Here is a 20,623-nt window from a genome sequence, read left to right as displayed (position 1 = left end):
GAGTTATGTGCACCATGAGATGACAACTCATATTTAGTTATACTACACACATTGCTGTTATATTACATTACTGTATTAGAATGTGTCATACTTTTTAATTTTGTCTTGTCTATTGTCCAATTTTATAGCTACATGTATTAATGCGCAGGAGATATTTAAATCTTTTAATTATATGTGCACAAATATAACTATCTGTAGCCTTTAGATTATGTCATACAATTAGAGATAAAGCTGAGGCTTTCATGTATCTTGTACAACACCAAAGTTAGTTTTAACCAAGGTGTCGGCTGACCAAGTTTTATCTGGCTGTGTGCATCAATCAGTTTTATAACATCATGAGATTCTAACAGCAACATTTTTAACTGCTTTGGCTGACAGTGACGACTGGCAAAGCATCACTGTCAGATTTCATCACACATCCCAGAAGCCGAATTTATATCTGTATTAAAACTTTTATGCCGTAAGGATTCCGCTTCCCTCACTATTTGTAAGTTTTTATGTTCTCTTAACTATCGTGCATTTAGCTCATGTCTTGTGTTTTATATGTAGTTTAATTTATCGTTGTTCATTGTTTTACATGGGTACATTGTTTTATGTCTCACGTTTTTTATAAGTTCATTTACTGTTTAGGTCGCAAACTTCTTCAGACCAGTAATAAATGTACACAATCAAAGAACCTCGGAAGTAACTGTTGACAAACCCACAGAATTCTATACAGGCACAATTATGTCATATCCTTTTTACTTTCTTCTGTTACACGCAGTGTCAAGCGTTCTATATAATAAAAATTGCTGCTGTTAAAGCAAATGTTTATACTGTTTTAGTGCGGCATCCAGGCATAAATGGCTGTCAGTTCGCATCATAAACAACTCTCGACAGGTTATCGGCCCAGAAACAGACTACACTTCGACGGTAATATAGAAACATACAGCATATGGGAAACGCGTTTTATTAACTATCTATATGCTTTGGACATTTCGATACACAAAGCTATACTCTCACTACCAACTAGTGTAGAAGATGATGAGAACTTTAATGTCAAAAACAGAAAAGCCTTTGCTGAACTTGTCCAAGTTTTGAACAACAGATAACCACAATTAATCGTAAATGACGCTTCTAACAATGGATGTGAGGCTTTAGCAGCATTAAGGAAACATTACGTCAGTACAGCGAAGCACAGAGTAATAACTCTATATGAAGAACTAACGACAATATCAATCAAAGAAACCGAAGATGTCACCGACTACTCAATAAGAGAGAGAGAGAGAGAGCCGCAACTGGTCTTCGCTCTGCAGGTGAGACAATATCAAAAAATTGAATTACAGCTATGCTCTTATAGCTATGCTCTGCTTCGTTTAATTCGTTTGTAGCAGTACATACTCAAATTGACCCCGTCAAAACGCTCACTGAGTTTACGGTCGCTTTAACAAATCACTCAAACACAGAAGCTATCCACACTCCTACACACACAACTGCCATGAGCTCTAAGACGTATAAGCCGCCTGCTAACCGCAGTAATACTAACAATTACAACAGTCACTACAACGCAAAAGCAAAACCTAACAGCAGCAAAGTATGCCTCTCATGTGGGAAACCTGGGCACAACACAAAAACTTACCATCAACGTTCAAAATTACGCTGCAGCTTCTGCTAAAAATCTGGACATGTTGAGAGTATATGCTTCGCTAAGAAAAAGAGCAGTAGCAGTGAAACGCCAACATCCGCCAACAATGTTGCTTACGAATTTGAAGCGACATACTCATCTGCAATAGACACCACAATTGCTCAAAGTAACGCCAATCAAAAACATTCCGACGACAGCCGTTCTCTTCTAGTGGACTGTGGTGCTACTACACACATTGTAAACAAGGCTTAACGCTTTATCTCATTCAACCCAAACTTTAAAGCCGACAACCATTATATTCAACTTGCCGACGGTACTCAAAGTATTCAAATGGCAATCACATGAGGAACAGCTGAGTTCCATGTATACGACACCGACGGTAATCCTAAACGAATACTGCTCACTAAAGCACTACTCGGCCAGTCGTTTTCGATGAGCCTATTCTCTGTGTGCGCTGCTACCGACACAGGTGCCAGCCTGACATTCTGTAAACAAAAGACACAGCTTATATCAAGAAATACAACATTCACCGTTACACGGAAAGGACAATTGCACTTTTTACCGACATGCAATGTACACACATCACTCAATGTTCGTACACTTGAGCAATGGCACCGAGCGCTTGGACACATGAATCACAATGATCCCATAAAACTACCAACAGTGACTAAAAACATGACTATAGTTTAACTTCTATTAGCTAACAGATGCCTGTCAGTGTACCATCGTTAATATAACCAGATCTACGGTTATGCTACCGCAATACGAATATATTGCACCTTATATTAACAACTCGAGTTTGTAAATATAACTCAGTTTGTGGTATATAACACCATAAACAAAGAAAAATCAAATTACCTTAGATTAAAACTAACATAGCAGTCATGTTATAAATTTTGCCACTTAGCTGGGCAAAACCTCGACACTGAGGAAAATGGGCAGCGTGAAATGATGTGCTAGGCGAGTAGACCGGTGTACCTTCTGGATATACTGATGTTTGATTTAAAGCTGCCATTAAGTTGAATGGTGGCTAGTGTTAGGAACAAAATAATCATTGACTGTTTTTACAAAATGCCCAATTTGTTGTGTATACTGGTTGGATAAGTTCTGCTGGGCAGATTTTGAGTAATTGGGCAAAGTATTTGTAAGTCGCAAATGCAAATTTTAACCCTTTGGTTTAGCTTATGCAGCTCGTAAGCATTGCCACAATTGTTGTCTGAGTGTTTTAATATCTGAAATTATCATTTACAAGGTGAATTATTTGGTATGACTGTTGCTGGTATATTGTGCTCCGCGAATGTGTATTTCCCAGTGTTACTCATGACCGTTACGGTCATGTTGGTGAGACATGTGAATTCCATGCAAGTAATGTAGTAGTCTGCAACTGTCATATACTCATTTTTCAAAGTCTAACAGGTCTGTAGCTGCACTTTACCACAGTCTGCCTGAAAGCTATGTCAGTTTGAGAAATTAACGGCTTTCCAGTTGGTGTTGCTATTAGGTTCTGTGATTTTTTGCCACACTGGCTGAGCTTGGTGATATTTCAAGTATCCATACAAATTGGAGAGCTCTTTCTCTCTATTTGTAAACTATTAGATGTCTGGAACTTGGTAACATGACAATTGTCTTGGGAGCACTATGATGATTGGTATAATTTATTGAGATCAACTAAAAATGTTGTGTGATTTTATATCAATTCATATTAAAAACACAGAAATAATGAGCTCTAAGCAAAATATAGCAAAGTTCAAATTGTGAAAGTCAGCTTCCTATCAAGGACTAATAACAATCATGTATCTCCAAGGTATAACAGTATAAACACACAGGTTATTATTTACTGTTTAAGGTAAGCCACAGAAAATACATATACAAATTTAAAACTGATTTGTGAATGAAGCAGAACATATGGAACAGCAAAACTAAGCAGTAAGGTCTAAAAAACAACAACAAAATAAAAGCAAGAATTAATGACATTAATAACTTACAAATTTAGATTGTTGAGTCATAATTCAAAATGATGAGTTACAATCAGTAGCATGAAAGTTTTAACTGCCAGAACCATCCAGTGAAAATGTATTTTTCAAAATCCTTTTTAACGTCCCAAAAATTAATATACCAGTATATTATGATACTAACGCAATTTTTTTATATAACTTAAAAACTATGGTAATACGCCAATATGTTATCTTGTCACCCCATGTAAGATATTGAAAAAACCATGAAAAAGTCACATAACACACAGTATTATGTGAGAAAGTCCATTATTAAGGAGATATAGTCAAAGCAAGAAATAATTTGTAAATACAAAAAACACTCTCCATTGTGTTCAATACTTGCTTATTCTATAATCACTGCTTGTAATTATTTCATCTCTTCTACATTAACTGATAGTATAGTACTTTCTTCTCATCATATCTCGGTATTATCAGAGTGTCTCCTGATACACACATGTCATAAACACTTGAATCACTCCTCTCTTCTGAATCAATAAGCCTTCCCAAATGCTTGCCTAGTAGTAGAGAACAAAAAAAAAATATATATATATATATATATATATATGCGCAAAGCTCATCACTTTTGTGATTTGAGCACTCTGGTGTCAGCACATTGACTTTCTTAAAGTCTGTGAAGCAACTTAGTTGTTTCATGGCAGGAAGTCAACTCTCATTGGTAATGGGATTTGTGTCCCTTGCCTAAGCTCTGAGCTGCACTGATGAGGCTTCAATAGCCGAAACAGTACTGTCTGTAGCATGAGTATATATATATATATATATATATATATATATATTTTAGCCAATAACCAATGTACAATTTTGTTTGCAATTCCAAACGACATAGCTAACAATATCAAGAAGTGATATTTATATAGATTTTTTAGAAAATCTATTTAAAAAAGTGTTTGGTCATGACAAACAGCAATAATGAAAGGAAAAGATTATGTTTATATCTCTCCCCTTGCAATAGGAGAAATGCAATATTAGAAGTGAAATGCACTGATATTATTAGCATAACCAATATTATTAATATAGTAATACAGTAATAATAGAAAATCAATGCACAAATTTGTTTACATTTGAAAACGTCATAGCTACCAATATCAAGAAGTTGTGATATTTATATAGATTTTTAGAAAATATATTTAACAAGACTATTTAGTAAAAATAATAACAGTAACATACTGCCCATCATCGATGTTGTTAGTGTGCCTATAAGACTTTAATAGTCATCCAAACTTATAATTAAATATTGTAATAATCTCATAAAAATCGTTAGAAAAAAATATCATCGTCATTTCCTTTACTTTCACTGCTTTGGACATCAGTTAGAATACCAAAGTACTCAAAAGTTTCCAAAATGTCCATTACTTTGAAATCGGCAAAAAAGAAACAATTTCTGTACTTCTAAGTTAATTACAGAGACCTTCGGCAATTTGACAATGCTATAGACTGGTGAAATGTGCACATTATTTTTCGTGAAATGCGCACGACTTAATTGTTCTATTCTCTGTCGCTCGGCGTTTCAATTGGCGGTCTTAATTTTGATAAAAGTAAGGCTTAGCAAGTTTTAATAACAATTTTCGGCCAAATTAATCTGTCTATTTGTGTATAACCCAATCAGATGGGTAAGTTTTAAAAATATTTCGACACTTTTTAAAGACTTGGTAATATATTTAAATAGGTATATATGTGTTTTGTATCGTTATTATACCTTAACGACTCTATAAAAAAATGGTTAAACTTTTTGATGAGATTTCAATGCAAGAGTTTGCGACGTTGTTGATGAATAATTTGTGTAAGTGGTGCGCACATGCATTTACCATAAAAACTCTCAACCTTCGCTCCGCTCATTTGGTCGTGGGATAACATACACAAAATTATATCTGATTTGACAAAACCAGTTTACAAATTTACAAAGTATAACTGATTATAACAAAAATTAGAACCTACATGCTAATACTTCCAGCAAAGAGTAAATCTATAAAATAAATTAAAAGTAGCAAAATATGAAAGTGATGTTAATACTTTTCTTTTTTGACAATGTTTCAAGTATATTTTATTAGTTTTCATTTATATAACTTCTTTGAGCATTTCACCTAACCATTTCACTCACTTGTCAGATATATTCAGATGTTACCTCAGTTTTTGTGGTATTTACTAATATTATACTAGTAATTTCAGCAAAGAATATTCTAACAGCTCAATAGTAAAATCTGAAACTAGGACATTTGGTTAAGTAGCCTGCTAGTATAGATCATTTAAGAAGTAATGAGATAAGTATGAAATTAATATATTTAAACAATGTTTCACAGACATTCTATTTATTTTAATTCGTATTATTTTTTGAACACTTCACCAATACTATAACTGTCCGCATTATTCAGATTTCACCTAAGTTTTCATAGTCGATATCTTTATGCTATTGTAATGAAACACTGCTAGAGTCTAACCTTGAATAATCACTATAAAAATAATGTCCAGACATGTCATATCCTTTCCCTCCATCCTTCAAGGATTTCCCTAATTTATTCAAAATAAAAGTTTACTATCTACCTGAACTCTATAATTAACTAGTTAACTACTGGTCTAAAATAGTAGAAACCAATCACAGATTCTTTACGAAAGCAGCCAATCAGAGTGTGCGACAATTATACCACTGATGCTATAATTTTTTCTTATGTAACCAAGTCACTTAAATCACAACACTTTACTACTAGACATTATTTACCAGCAACTACAAACACATAGATTAACACAGCTAACTAATGTAACCATACCTGTGGTATAAGCGCAGTGGTTATTAAACAACTATTGCAAAGAATCTAAACATTTTATGCGAAAATTGTCAAAAGTAAAACAAGTGGAATTTAATTCTTAATATGTTTAATTGCAACATAAATGATTAATTAATCAAATACAACAATTACCAGTATCAGACTGTAGTATGTGTATCTCTGTCTGCTTTGATTGCTTAGGTGTCACAAGTATGTACTCTCCTTTATAACAGGCCACTCCACCAGGCTTATTCACCTCTGTACAAGTCCACACTGTCTCTCCTGTCTCTATATTCACTCTAAACACTGCTGATGTTTCATGGGAAGTTACAACAACAGATTTCTGGTCAGGAGCACACATAGCAATTGTTCCCCATTCCCCATCTTGTGGACAAGGAATGTGTTTAATAATCTGTCCATCTAGTGAATAGACTGTCAGACATTTCTTAGACCTTTTAGGGACTACTACTTTATCTGCTGTTACAACCAGCTTGTTGACAAGAATAGTTGAATCAGAGTGATCCCAGCTAGTGATTAGTTTACCATTCAGATCAGTTACTAGAACTTTATATGGATAAACTAGAATAAATAGTTTCTCATTATACAAACACAGTCCATCTATGCACTCTCCTTCTATTGATGAGAGTGAAGATACTGAGTTGTCTGACTCATCTATTCTATATAGAGTTGACTCAGTTCCACCAGCTTATGCGAGTTTGTCACTATGAGTCACCGTGTAGTATGTTGATGGCACAGGTACTAATTTCTTGAGGTTGAGAGACGTTAGAGGAGTGAGAAGGTTGGTAGATATTGTGGCATCATCAACTACCTGTAACTCTAGTTCCTGCACTTTAGCTGAAAGCAACAAACAAGAAAACAAACAAAAATAATTATGTTCTTGGTATCTTGGTACAAAAAACTTAAATTTGGGAGTTCAAAAAAGTTACACTCACGCATTAAACTGGACTTTTTGAGGTTTGGAGTGGCAAATTCCTGTTAGAATAATTAAAAAAAATAAGTTTCTTCTGGTCTACTGCATGAGAAAAAGATTTATATGCAATACATACCCTGAGCGGAGAGTGTCTTCTGATTGGTTAATGTCAAGGAAGGTAGATCTTCAGCAATAAATCTCCTGATCTGATTATATGTCACTGTGAAGCTGTTTATTACATCAACCTGTTCAGTAATACACATTGTTACTATATAATGTGTGAAGTGGTGTTTATAATACTGTGCTGAACCAGAAAAATGAATCAATGCTGTGTTTGTCTGATAAAATAGTCTAAATTTAAACGCTTTTTCCAGCTATAACCAAAACCACATAACACGCAAAAAGTGTTGAAACTTTGCAACACTATGACTATTAAGGAGAAAGTTTTGAGCATTTCAATTATCTTGCAGTTTTCATGTGTTTAGTGAAACATTATAAAAATACTGTTACTAATGACTACACAAAACAGACCTGAAAAAATCATTGATAGTTGGGCTAAGCATTAATAGGCTGGTGACAACTCCCACATCCATAGCCTTTCAAAAAATTATTTTTCATTTTCCTTGTAAGAAAAATAGAATGAATTTGTAATGATCTACACAAAATGTAGCCAACAAGGTCCACACAAATTGTAAAAACATGCAAAACTTTGCTAAGTTCAACTACTGATCCGCTACAAGCAGTGACCATGTAAATTGGATTCTCGGACAATCACATGACTGCACATAAATAATTACAAATAAAACTCCTCATGAAATACTGAAATAAAAACATGCGTTTACATGATGTGACTCTTTGAATTTAGCATCTAGTAGCAGAAGTAGAGTGTTCATCTCTGTCATCCTAACTCCTATATCTCTCTCTATGAATTCTACTAACTGTTCCTTTGAGGTCCTCCTGTTGTCTACCAGCTCACTCTCTAGTTCATCATACTTCCTACGTAGCTCTGATAACTAAAATAGTGTATGGCAAGCAAGCTGAAAAGAATAGTGCATATGATGAGTCCATGGTGCATGTGAGACACTCATTGTGAGCAAATATTATACACGGTGAAATATAATGAATGACATCCACGAGAAGCAATTTAACTTTTGATTAAACATGTATTAAATTTTGTATACACAGATCTTTCTTTTTCCTAATTCATTAAAATCATATGTTACAATAAATCACAAACCTTGTTTCATTGCGTTAACTTAAAAACACTTAGAAGAGATCAAGTTTGCTGTAGAAAAACCTTACAAGTAAACTGTGAAAAGATACAAACTGACAGAGTCTATACACATAATTATTTTTTGTTACAAAAATATGAAGACTGCTGTTTACTGCATAGAATACATGAACAGACACATGTGAAGTGTTGATAAAATACTGACTGAACTTTGTTTGAAACAAAGCGTTGAAATAATTTGCTAAGACTTGTTTGGGCAAAGCAGTTTTACCTAGGGCAATAGTTTTGTCCTAACCATAATGATTACACAATAATGTAATTGTAATGATGGATTAATAATGCATTCTATAATTACAATTATGTAATTATATAATCACCGATGAGCATACAATTATTTCAAGTGCTAGCTCTATATTAATAGTCCCAATCGCTAAAACTACAATGAACAATCGTTTATAAAGAAAGGAAGAGCATAATGACACATGATATCTACCTGTTTATCTCTTGAGTTGTGTAACTGATCAACAAGTTCTTTGGTCTTCTTTTCATAGTCTGAGAGTATTTTGATACTGCGCTTGAGAAGGCTGGATAACTCCCCATCTCTAACCCAAGCCTCAGCTTTTACTTCATCTCTTTTATCCTTCAGCAAATTCACCAACTTCTCAAGATTGACAATGGTATGTACAGAATCTGTAATCCAAAACCAGAAGCTTGAAATCCTAAAAGCTTGAAAGAGCACATACTCATCTACAAACTTTCACTGAAGGTTTTAAAACTTTGGTCACACGTTTAGTCAAAACGAGACTTCTTCACAAAGTATATCCCAAAACTATGAAGTATTAAAACATATATAAAGCTTTGTTTAAAACCATCGTTCATTTAGAGTACACCTACTTTACCCAGTGTTTAAGGTCATATAAAAGTTTTATTACCAGCAACGAAAAACTACTGCCGGCTATCATATAATTTGGTTGAGCTAATAAATAGCAAAATCTTGACATCCGAATAGCACAGAACTACTATACATGTGAACGTCTGAAATTACTTTGTTCGGATAGGCAACAAAGATAAACATCTTTATAGAACGAATAACTATACAACTAAACATATTAACAAAAACAAAACGTGGTAACTGAAATCATCCAAAGTCAAAAGTATAAACTATCTGCTTTCAACATAACTAAATAGGTTTTGACAAGCGTAAGAAACAACAGCACAATAATCATAGAAATATCGTTTTCGGAACGGATTGAGTGATTATACATCAACATCAGATCTTTATAGATCAATTCACTGTCTTCCACAGCAGAATTTTAGGTAGATTGATTCAAGTGATTCCTCTTCATAGAATGATTCTTAATCGATCTCACAAATTCATGATGTTGTTCCTTACCAATCATACTAATTTATAGAGTTACTTTTATAATTGACAGCAATTCATAGCTTAAGTTAATACCACTGACAATAAATGATAAAAACTATTGCATACCAGTCAAGACCATTTAGAAAAGAACTTGATAACAATGAAATCAATCAGCATCTATCCAAAACCAATCCCATTAATTCAGATAGAAGTTACAAACCTATTACGGTGATTCCTAAAATGATCATCCATCATCTAGACAGTTTCCAAGAAAAACCCCTTTCAACCAGACGAGTAACAACTAACACAAAATCATTAATAACCACTTATGTTTTTTTTGCAGACGGACGCCATGTTGTTTCAAATGTGAGGGCACTAATGTCACAGGAAGCGTGTTATACACAAGCATCATCAGAAACAAAAACATTCAACTACTTGTAATGAATGCCACATTATACATATTTTTCTTAAGCTTGATACAGAAGCTCCCTACTATAGAACTTACCATCAGTACATTCTCGTGTACCATCTATACATGTCACACAAAGTACTTGAAAGCAAGTTGAACATCCTAGTATGATTGGCCTGTCCTTATGTGTAGCGCAGCTGTGTTCTTTTAGTATTTTGGCCGTGTTCTGATATTCCATAATGTCAAGGACATCCCTGTGTAGAGGGTAGAACTGACCATGGGACTGGAAGGAATAAGAACATGAACATATAATTGAGAATACATGTATGGCCAACAAGAGACAAGTAGATCCCTGTTTATGACACTAACCTCCAAGTGTTTAGTACACATCTTCCTACTACAGCTGGTACAGTAGCTCACCGCTAGCTCTTCTGTCTTATTGTCTACACAAGTATCACAAACTTGTATGTCGTTATTTCTATTTTCAGTTGATGGAAGTCTTGCTAACGTTACATCAAACACAGCTCTAAAATATATCATGTACAAACTTGTAAGCTTCACAAACGTGTAATTTGTCTTCGTCTTTCATTGCAGGGGTTAACCTTGCTATCGTCATATCAAATACGGCTCTGAAAATCATGATGTCAGATCATTAAAGAAACATACTAAAATTTTTTTATAGAAAAAGTAGCAAAATCTGATCAAAAGACTAACTTCTTAGCAATTTTACCGCTAGAAAAACATGCTCGCTAATTTTGACTAAACCTACTTCTCAGTTGAGCAACTGTGCATAACAAAACTCACTATGATGGAAAAATAGAGAGAAATAGTTCTCATTAACATCCATAAATTCCCTTAGCCGGAAGCGTAACCCAACAAACTAAATAAAAAGTTAAATAACTTGTTAAATGAAAAATATAAGAACATGGAATTAATAAATGCTGACATATACAAAAAGTTTCTCGTTTCTCTCTATTCATAGCCCATTTGATAACGGGATTTATAAATTTCACATTTGGTCTTAAACATCTGGCAACTTACTTGCAAGTACCACATTTGACAATCCTGTTAGCCTCAAAGTCTCCAACAAGACAAGGATAGCAGTGGGCATGATGACATGGGAGTGACCTTGGATCAACTAGCTGTTCATCCTTCTCTAAGCAAAATCCACAAACTACAGAATCTGAAGCCATATTCTTTTTTGCGCACCCTGTAGAAACAACTAGAGCATTTTATTAACAACTAGAGCCTTAGCTATATATGCATACAGACAAACTCGGATAACTCAAACTTCACGGGACTGAGCCAAAGTGTTCGAGTTATCAGAACATTCAAATTACCAGAGCATAATTGTCATAAGTGCATGTACATGTATTTATCAGGAGTTTGGGCTTGATGGTTTGCTTTATCTATATAAATATGGATATATAAAAATATATATATACATAATGTATATATATTTCTCAAAATAGGGCGTATGTGTATTCGCGTATTCATCGTTTCGATTGTCAGGTTATAGCTATTATTGCAGCAATGCGCCCAAACATTACGAAGCCCCGGTTAAGAAATGTCGATCTGAAGCGTTATCATATTTCATATACCGTAACAGCACGCTAATTATTTTAGCAAAACGCCCACACGTTACGATGCCCCTGTTAAGAAATTACTATCGCAAGGTTCAATTACTATATATGGGGTCAAGGCCAACTCTTCTCACATAGACATTTATAGGAAGAGCTTCGACATTCTCTCTGTTTGGTCAGACAAAGACAGTACGATATCTCATTTTTACATTTGCACCAGTAACGATTGGGTATTGTTGAAATTATAGTAGTTTTAGTAATTAATAATAATTTTTAATAATAATATAATAATAATAATAATAATTACAGTAGTTGGAACAAAATAAGAAAAAAATAAAAACAACTGTTAAGGTTTTTAAACTTTGTCAAACAACTATAACCTTCAAACTTCATATCATGAGGAAAATCATTTGTGCCGGTCAAATAAATTAGAAAAATAAAACACCTATAAAAGGGTTTAGATCTAAATGTGAAATAGTTAGCGAGTAATGGCTAAATTAAGTCTGTTTCGCTACGATTACAATAAAATATGATTCGGTAATGATACAGTAATTACGAACGAAGAAAAAAGAAAATCCTGAATATGTGGAACTATTAAATAAAATTCTTGCATAGAAGTGCGTATGTATAAAAAGGTTACTGTTCCACCAGAAGCTATCCATCAAAACTTTAAATTTGACGATACTGGTAATAAAAAGGTCTTTGCACAGAAAATTGATTTGTATTTAAAATATAACAACATTTGCCATTTTAACTTTCAAACTACATATCATGAGAAAAGTGTTTTGTGTAGTTGAATGAACTTAAAAGAAAATGAAAACAACTGTAAAGGTTTTTAAACTTTGTCGAACAACTGTAACTTTCAGACTTCATATCACGAGGAAAATGTTTTGAGCAGGGCAAATAAATTAAAAGTAAAATTCTAAAAGGGTTTAAATATAAATGTGAAATAATTAACAAGTAATAATCAAATTACGTCGGTTTTGCTACGATTACAATACAAGATCATTCGGTAATTCAGCAATAATACAATAAATACAAACTGGGAAAACAAAATAAAAAGCCTGAAAATGGTAAATTAATAATAACAATTCTTGCATAAGAGTGTGTGTATAAAGAACGTTACTGTTCCATCAGAAGCTATCCACCAAAACTTTTCTCATGATATGCAGTTTGAATGCTAGAATGGCAAATGTTGTTATATGTTAAATACAATGACCAAAGACTTTCCATTACCCGGGCAACACCGGGTAGCACAGCTCATATATATATATATATATATATATATATATATATATATATATATATATATATATATATATATATATATATAATCTGATATATATATATCAGATTTTGTTTGAAGCACTCCACCTAAAATCTGATACTACTAGATTGTATCTCGATAGGAAAGATGGCGGAAGGGGACTCAAAAGTGTACAGCAGACAGTGAAGGAGGAAGAGCAAAGTATCAAAGCCTATGCAGCCTCCATGGCCACTTCAGATAAGTTGCTAGCTGAATTTCAATTGGCTGCTCTTACAATGGACCTTCGCCCTGATGATGAGGAAATTGACTGGCACACGAAAACTCTTCTTGGTGCTTACCACCCACAAATATCTAAGGTTGGCGATCTTCACCAGACATATATGTGGCTGAACAAAGGAAACCTAATGGCCAATACAGAATCGCTAATCATGGCAGCCCAGGAGCAAGTGCTCCAAACAAGGCAACTCAAAACAAAAATCTATCACACTAGAGACGATCCTAGATGCAGACTGTGCAAAGATGCACCTGAGACCATCCAACACAACATCAGTGGATGCAAACAGCTAACAGGAAAGGCGTACACTGAGCGGCATAATCATGTCGCAGGTGTTGTGTAGAGAAGTCTATGTGAAGAGTATAGCCTTAATAAACCACAACACTGGTGGGAAACTCCTGGCAAGGTCAATGAAAATGACCGCGCTAAGATCCTCTGGGACTTATACATCCGGACTGACAAGAATGTCATAGCAAACCAACCAGATATAGTGATGGTGGACAAGGAGAACAAGAGGGCTACTATAATATAGATAGCAGTACCCAATGACTACAATATAGACAGCAAAGAAAAAGAAAAGGTAGAGAAATACATCCCTCTTGGAGAAGAGATTGAAAAATTCTGGGATGTAAGAACAACTGTAATCCCAATTGGTAGTCGGTACTCAAATGTTTGCACAGCATTTGGAGAAAGTGAGTAAAACAAATTTTCAATTTTCGTTATTTGAGGCCTTTGAAACATTCATAATAATGTATCTGTAGCAGAGTTTAAAATTTTATTCTAACCAACATGAGCAAATGCAAAATAAAATATATGCCAATGGAGCCGCGTAGGACTAGACTTTATCGCAAATAGCCGATGTGAATACGAGATATATTGACAGATAAATCACGCATGACATCATTTTGGGCAAGTCTGGGCATGTTTTTTTTTGGCCTGATCGTTTTTACCGCGATCAGATGTTTTTGATTTTAATCTTCAAATATCTTGGCAATGAGATCGTCTAACACAACAAACAACATATCAACTGATGGATAAAAAAAATGCTTTTTCTTAAGATCAACTCAAATTTGACGCAACCACATATTTAAGGCCACGCTTTCACATGCACTGATATATAGCCCAAGTGACGGTGTTCTCAGAGGCTATTCCGACTCGGACTGAGCCGGTGATACAGACGATAGACGTTCCATCACTGGTTTTATAACTACATGTACCTTGGGCTGATCTCCAATCAGCTGGAAAACTAGAAAGCTGCCTAGCGTAGCGCTTTTCAGCTGTGAGGCCGCGTACATGGCCCTATCAGATACCACAAAAGAGGTGCTTGCCTCTCACTCAATCTCAAACAATCTGAGCAGAACCTAGTTCTATCCAACAACTAGGGCGCAATAGCACTGTCCAAAGGGCATGGTGTTGAACTATCTTGCTCCAAACATATTGACATTAGATATCCTTTTGTCGGAGAACAGACAACAGTGCTGCACAAATTTGTGAGTAGTGACAGTAACCTCGCCGACATCACGACTAAACCGCTGGATAAAATTAAATATGACCATGCGCTCAAACAGTTAGGTTTTATGAGTGAGGGTGGCGGTGTTGAGCAAATCAATCATACACATTTCATAGCTATTGTTTTTGGTATTCCCAAAATTATAGTTCAACATACTTGAGCCATGTTATAATCTCTGTTAAAAGGCTCCTAACAACATAGATAAACGGTTATTACCTTGGTCGTATGTCACCTGTAGATCTCCTTGATATGAAGTATGGAATGGCGATATGGTTAATAACGAGTGTATTATATTAGCGTAGCGTTAGTGCAAAGCGATTCTTATTAGTGGCTGGCCAGCCCGGTATTAGATAGTACAAGCTAAACGTTGTGATTAGAATACAGTAATAATATATAAGGTTGATCATAAGTGCATGTCTCTGAAGCATCTGAAGATGGCGCGCACTAGTGTCGCTTGATCTCGCGATAACCATGAGCGTCAACTTGACAACGTAGATAAACGTAATGTTAGTATGTAATTAATGTTAACGTAATTAAGCATAATGTTATAATATATGTTGTGCGTGAGTCATCTGCTCCTGTTTAATGTATGGAGGTAGTTCATGATTAGTGACACCATAGACATCAATTACGTGATCAGCGATTAACTATTAATATTACATGTGTTGTGTTCATACAGTTCTTCTTCTTAATTTCTTAATGCGTATCTTACATGTAACAGCAAAAAAATATATCTCTATTAATCCATGGCATCCATCAACACTTCAACATCCATAGCTATATATTTCACATCTGATGCTACCTCAACTTACTGTATTTACACACTGTTGTATTATGGGATTTGTTAGGCTCAGGCTAGGCTTAGGCAGGTGGTGTTGGTAATTACGGTGAGTGCATAAAGCTAGTGGGTAAAGCTAGTAGATAAGCTAGTGTAAGGCAGTATAGGGGAGGATATAAGGAAGTGTAACGAAAGACAGAGGCTCTTCTTCATCTTCATATCAGCACCTGTGAGTACATTGATTTATACAACATGGCGAATTTGACGAAGCTGTGAAATTTTATTCTTGTGCGTTATCATTAGCGATATTTTTTCTGGTAACGGGTTAAGTTTAACGGTTGATTAGCCCTTTTCACGGGCGTGCAGGTGAGGTGATGTGAGGTAGGGTGGTGTTGTGAGGTGTTGTAGCCGTGAAGCAGCGGTGTTGGTGAGGTGTAAATATTTATTAAGTGTTCGGAGGTGAGAATTACATTAAATTTATACGAGTGAGGTAGAGTAAATTTGTGGCGAGAGGCGTATTGTGTTGGGATGGAGAGTGGCTTTCAGAAGCTGGTGTTCGGTGAGCACGGTGATGGCTCGTGGGAGCGATTTATAGAAGAAATGAATTTATGTATTGAGAGTGCATTTGAGAGAAGTGGTTACGAAGGTGAAGGTGGCAATAGACGCCTTATTATGAGAGGTAGAGCTAAGTTGAGGCCATTACTGAGAGCTATTGGGCACAGTGGTAGTTAAGTATTAAAAGGTGCAGGGTTTGATGCAGATGGCGCAAATTCAACTTATGAAGAGGCAGTGGATATTTTGCAGGAATATTATGGTAGACAGGAGAGCATGTTTGTGAAGGGTCATGAGTTTTTTTCAGCTAGACAGGCACTTGGTGAAAGTGATAGAGAGTTTTTGCTACGAGTTGAGAGTTTAAACAGATATGCTGAGGTAGCGAACAATGCTGATAGAGTAAGGTTTGCTCTTATAGTGGCAGTTAATGGGTTGAGAGATAGAGAAGTAAGCAGAGATTTGATGAAGAATACCAATCTTACTTGGGCGTTATTGCATGAGGCATCGAGGACTCGTGAAATGGCCAACAACTCGGATAGATTTTTGAGAACTGAGGGTAGAAGTACCGATTTAAAAAAGTGAGGTTAAGAGGGAAGTAGCAAAGGTATCAGAGTTTGATAGCCGAGCGCAGTACAGGAGTAATGATAGAGATAGAATCTATGATTTAGTTGGTAGATCTTCCCCTAGAGGTAGCCCTAGGAGTAGTAGAGAGTATTATGGTAGTGAGGAGCATGGTACTAGTAGATATGGGACAAGAGGCCGGGAGTATAACAAGGACAGTAACAGTAGGAAGTATAGAGATAATAGCATGGAGAGGCATGTCTCTAGATATAGAGCAAGCAGTAGAGAAGGCAGTGAAGATAGAGTATGCTACAATTGCAAGCGTAGTGGCAATGAAATAAGGAGTTGTCCCTCCATTAAATGTTTTTCTTGTGGATGGCAAGGACATGTATCCTGTTATTGTAGGGATAGGGAAGGAGGTGTAGGTTACGACAGAAGAGGTAGCAGCAGGAGGCCAGGAGGTAGTCGGGATAATAGCTATGAGCGATAAGGTATCAAGGAGAGTAGTAGGGAGAGGTACAGGGGCCGAGAAAGCCCCCGTGAGATGAGAGACAAATTGAGTAGGTACAGGGACAACAGTATGAATAGGTTTGAAGGGGAAAAGTATAAGGAGAGGCGCGAGACGGGCCGGTATGATGAAGGGTACCGGGATAATAGTAAGGGCAGAAGTGTTAGATTCTCTGGTTTTAGAGATAAATATGGTGAAGATCAATGACTAGGCCAGGGAATTGTGCAGTATTTAGAAGTTAATGGAGTAAATGTAGAGTTTATGTTTGATACTGGGGTTGAGGTGTGTATGGTAACCGAGGCAACAGCCAATAAGTTGAACCTACGGTTAAAGAAGCCGTCGACAGTTTGAGAAACGGCTGATGGTAGTGAGTTAAAAGTGGTTGGAAGTGTAATAGTTCGTTTGGAAAGTAAAGACAGGCATATGAATGCTGAAGTTCATGTGGTGAAAGGATTGAGAACAAACTTCTTGGGCATAACTGAGTTGAAGCAGCTTAAATTATTTGCTGTTGTAAACGCGTTATGCGAAAGTAAGTTTGAGCCTGTTAAGGATTGTAGAAGTATTAAGCCAGTTAAGCCGTTTTCGTCGAGAACCATTATTGCTGGGTCAAGTTATGTTTCAGATGATGTCGAGTTGCAAAACCTGACAAATAAGTCTGACAGAGAGAGCGATGTTAAGAAAGGTCACACAGGTCAAGATTGGTGGACTTGTAAAACCAAGGGAGTGAGGAGTAGCGAATACGTAGAAATTGGTAGTCAACGGGGGACAGCCCAAGGCACCAGAAATATGCAAGTGTCTATGGGGTATGATAGAGAACACAGTCACGATGAGGTAAAGGAAGGTGCTGAGAAAGTAGCTGAGCCAGTGTCTGTAATGGAAAAGGTTTGCTCTTTTTAGCCGAGGTATCCAGCAATGAAATGTTAGACAGAGAAGGTCATGAGAAAAAGGTAGCAGATTGAAAGAGAGAAAAGGGAGCTGCGGAGGAAGTCGAAGGAGAAATTGGCTAAGCTGAAAGCCAAACGGGAGGCAGCAGTCATGGAGTTGGAAAATGTTGAGGCATTCAGGGTAGTGGTGCAGGAGTTAGCTGAGGTTCAGAGGAGAATTGCTGGTAGCAGACCTGCACTGGTTGCAGGTGAGGTCGAGCTAGATTGGTCTGGGCCTATGCCAACTCTCAGCTCTGTGGTGCCATCCCCTGTGCAGCGGGTTACGGCCCAGGTAGAGATCTCCCACAGGAAGCCTGTCGAGTCTGCCTCTTACTGGGGAGAGCGAGGTAAAGACGTAAGAGACGGAGATGAGGTTGAGGAGTCATTACTGACCCAACCAAAAGACTCCGGGCTAGTCAGGGTTGGTGGAAGTAGTGTTGTAGATGTTGGTGGAAATAGTGTTGGTAGTGACAGTGGTCACGGTAAAAGTGTTGGTAGCGGCGGAGGTCAGGGTGATGGAAAAGCCAGCGCAGACTGGCAATGGAGCTAGCAGTAGCGGGAAGAGTACTTTAGACGGTGGCACAGGGTCAGACAAGCCAGAGCCTATGGAGACTGCCCTAATGGAGTCAGGTAACGAGCAACACAAGTAAGGTAAGTTACTACGTCTGCTTGTTGGTAGTGATGGAATGGGCCAAAAGAAAAGAAAGGGCATGTTGTATTATGGGATTTGTTAGGCTCAGACTATATTGGTGTCTGAGTTCAAGGCAGTACAGGTGGTCTTGGTAATTACGGTGAGTGCATAAAGCTGGATAAAGCTAGTGGGTAAAGCTAGTTGATAAGCTAGTGTAAGGCAGTATAGGGGAGGATATAAGGAAGTGTAACGAAAGACTGAGGCTCTTCTTCGTCTTCACATCAGTACATGTGAGTATATTGATTTATACAACACACTCGACTTGAAGTAGCTGCCCAAACTCACTATATATTCAAAGAGCTTAGGAAAGGTTTCAAGTTGTCCGTTTTTTAGCATTTGCTTCAACACCAAAAATTTAATAAACAATTGAATGACACTCAGTAATAATAAATGTGGGAAATGCATAAGCCTAGCATACCTGCTAACTCTCACGCATTGGGCATGAGACTCACGCAATCACCCCAAAGAAAAAAAGAAAATGCGTGAGAAACGCGTGAGATTTTTTCCCCATTTTCCACAATTTTATATATACTATCATTGATACATCAATTGCCCCAAAACCAACTCTCACGCATTGCTCCACTCTTAGGTTGGCAGGTCTGAAGCTTAGCTATAAGAAAATCTTTGAATACATAAATCTTGGGGCCAGGAAAAGGTTGGCCGGGAGAATATAAAGTATTTTATAGTTGCTTGTGTCAAGTTGTCACGGTAATTCCAGAACGATATCAAAGAATATTCGGGTTATAAATTTTTTAATTTTTTTTTGATGGTTGCTCATGTAAAATAGCACAACATTCCGGAGCCGAAGCTATTCCACCCAAAATTTAAAGGAAATTACAAATTATTTTCAATAAATAACGATTGATTCGCCGTGGACGTCAATGGGCGACCTTGTTGTTAGCTAAAAGTTTGGCAGCAGATGTTGCGAACGCTCCCAACAACGTCCCCTCGACGACTTCAAAAGATTTATTTCTTTCAACTAGTAACGTACAGTGTCGTTTAGGGACACTGTACGACATTATACGACACTGGTAACGGAAAGTCTCTTTTTTCTAACCTTATCCATATTGTAATTAAATCATTATAAAGCTGATTGCTACGTCGCCGCATAACAGAAATTGCCGGTTTTTAAATGAATAACCTAGATTTTTGTCTTTTTAATTTCGTTGTTCTCATTCATAAAAAAAACTGCGGAGTGTTTCTTGCATGGATACACTCGCCAGCTAACATTTTTAAAGGTTGACTTGCAACAAAATTCACATTACAGTTATTTGGTATCAAAAGATTCGCCATGTCTTACTCTATTGTGTTGTAAGTGCCAAATATGTGGGAATGTGATTAAAAGCTCGTAAAAGCTAAAAAACGAACAGAAAATCGCAGCCACACGAGACCGCCCTAGTTTGGATTCGTTTTCCAAAACGGCTAAAATGTGACGTATGTGTGCTAAAACGGCTAAAATGTGTGCGAGATAGTTTATGTTTACACTTTCATGCATCCTTATTCGTCGAACTATTTTCACAAATATACTTCACGCTTGCGATAAAAACCATGTCTATTGTTCTTACGCGTCTATTTTATCGGCATCGTAATGCTGCAACTTTGAGCACTGATATATCAAAACATAGCATAAAAATATGTTTAATTTTT

General features: G+C 36.4%; 1 protein-coding gene across 1 annotated transcript; it reads right to left on the bottom strand.

Moving 5' to 3' along the window:
* Nucleotides 1-2,062: 2,062 nt before the first annotated feature.
* Nucleotides 2,063-11,532, bottom strand: LOC137388411 (transcription intermediary factor 1-beta-like). Its single transcript, XM_068074895.1, has 9 exons — nucleotides 11,371-11,532; nucleotides 10,699-10,855; nucleotides 10,426-10,612; nucleotides 9,051-9,247; nucleotides 8,169-8,339; nucleotides 7,463-7,571; nucleotides 7,119-7,250; nucleotides 6,549-6,974; nucleotides 2,063-2,109 (listed from the first exon to the last, which is right to left on the bottom strand). The coding sequence occupies exons 1-9, from the start codon at nucleotides 11,520-11,522 to the stop codon at nucleotides 2,063-2,065; spliced, it is 1,578 nt and encodes a 525-aa protein (XP_067930996.1). The 5' UTR covers nucleotides 11,523-11,532.
* Nucleotides 11,533-20,623: the final 9,091 nt, after the last annotated feature.

This window comes from Watersipora subatra, chromosome 2 (genome assembly GCF_963576615.1).
Source record: "Watersipora subatra chromosome 2, tzWatSuba1.1, whole genome shotgun sequence".
Lineage (NCBI taxonomy): Eukaryota > Metazoa > Bryozoa > Gymnolaemata > Cheilostomatida > Watersiporidae > Watersipora > Watersipora subatra.
This window is presented reverse-complemented; position numbering and strand designations above follow the sequence as displayed.

What these genes read in the sequence shown, in the direction of transcription:
- LOC137388411 (XM_068074895.1), bottom strand. Translation starts at nt 11,522, where the DNA reads ATGGCTTCAGATTCTGTAGTTTGTGGATTTTGCTTAGAGAAGGATGAA. An exon ending in TGTGTACTAAACACTTGGAG is followed by an intron (nt 10,613 to 10,698) that starts GTTAGTGTCATA and finishes TATTCCTTCCAG; the next exon opens with TCCCATGGTCAGTTCTACCC. An exon ending in ACAACTCAAGAGATAAACAG is followed by an intron (nt 8,340 to 9,050) that starts GTAGATATCATG and finishes ACACTATTTTAG; the next exon opens with TTATCAGAGCTACGTAGGAA.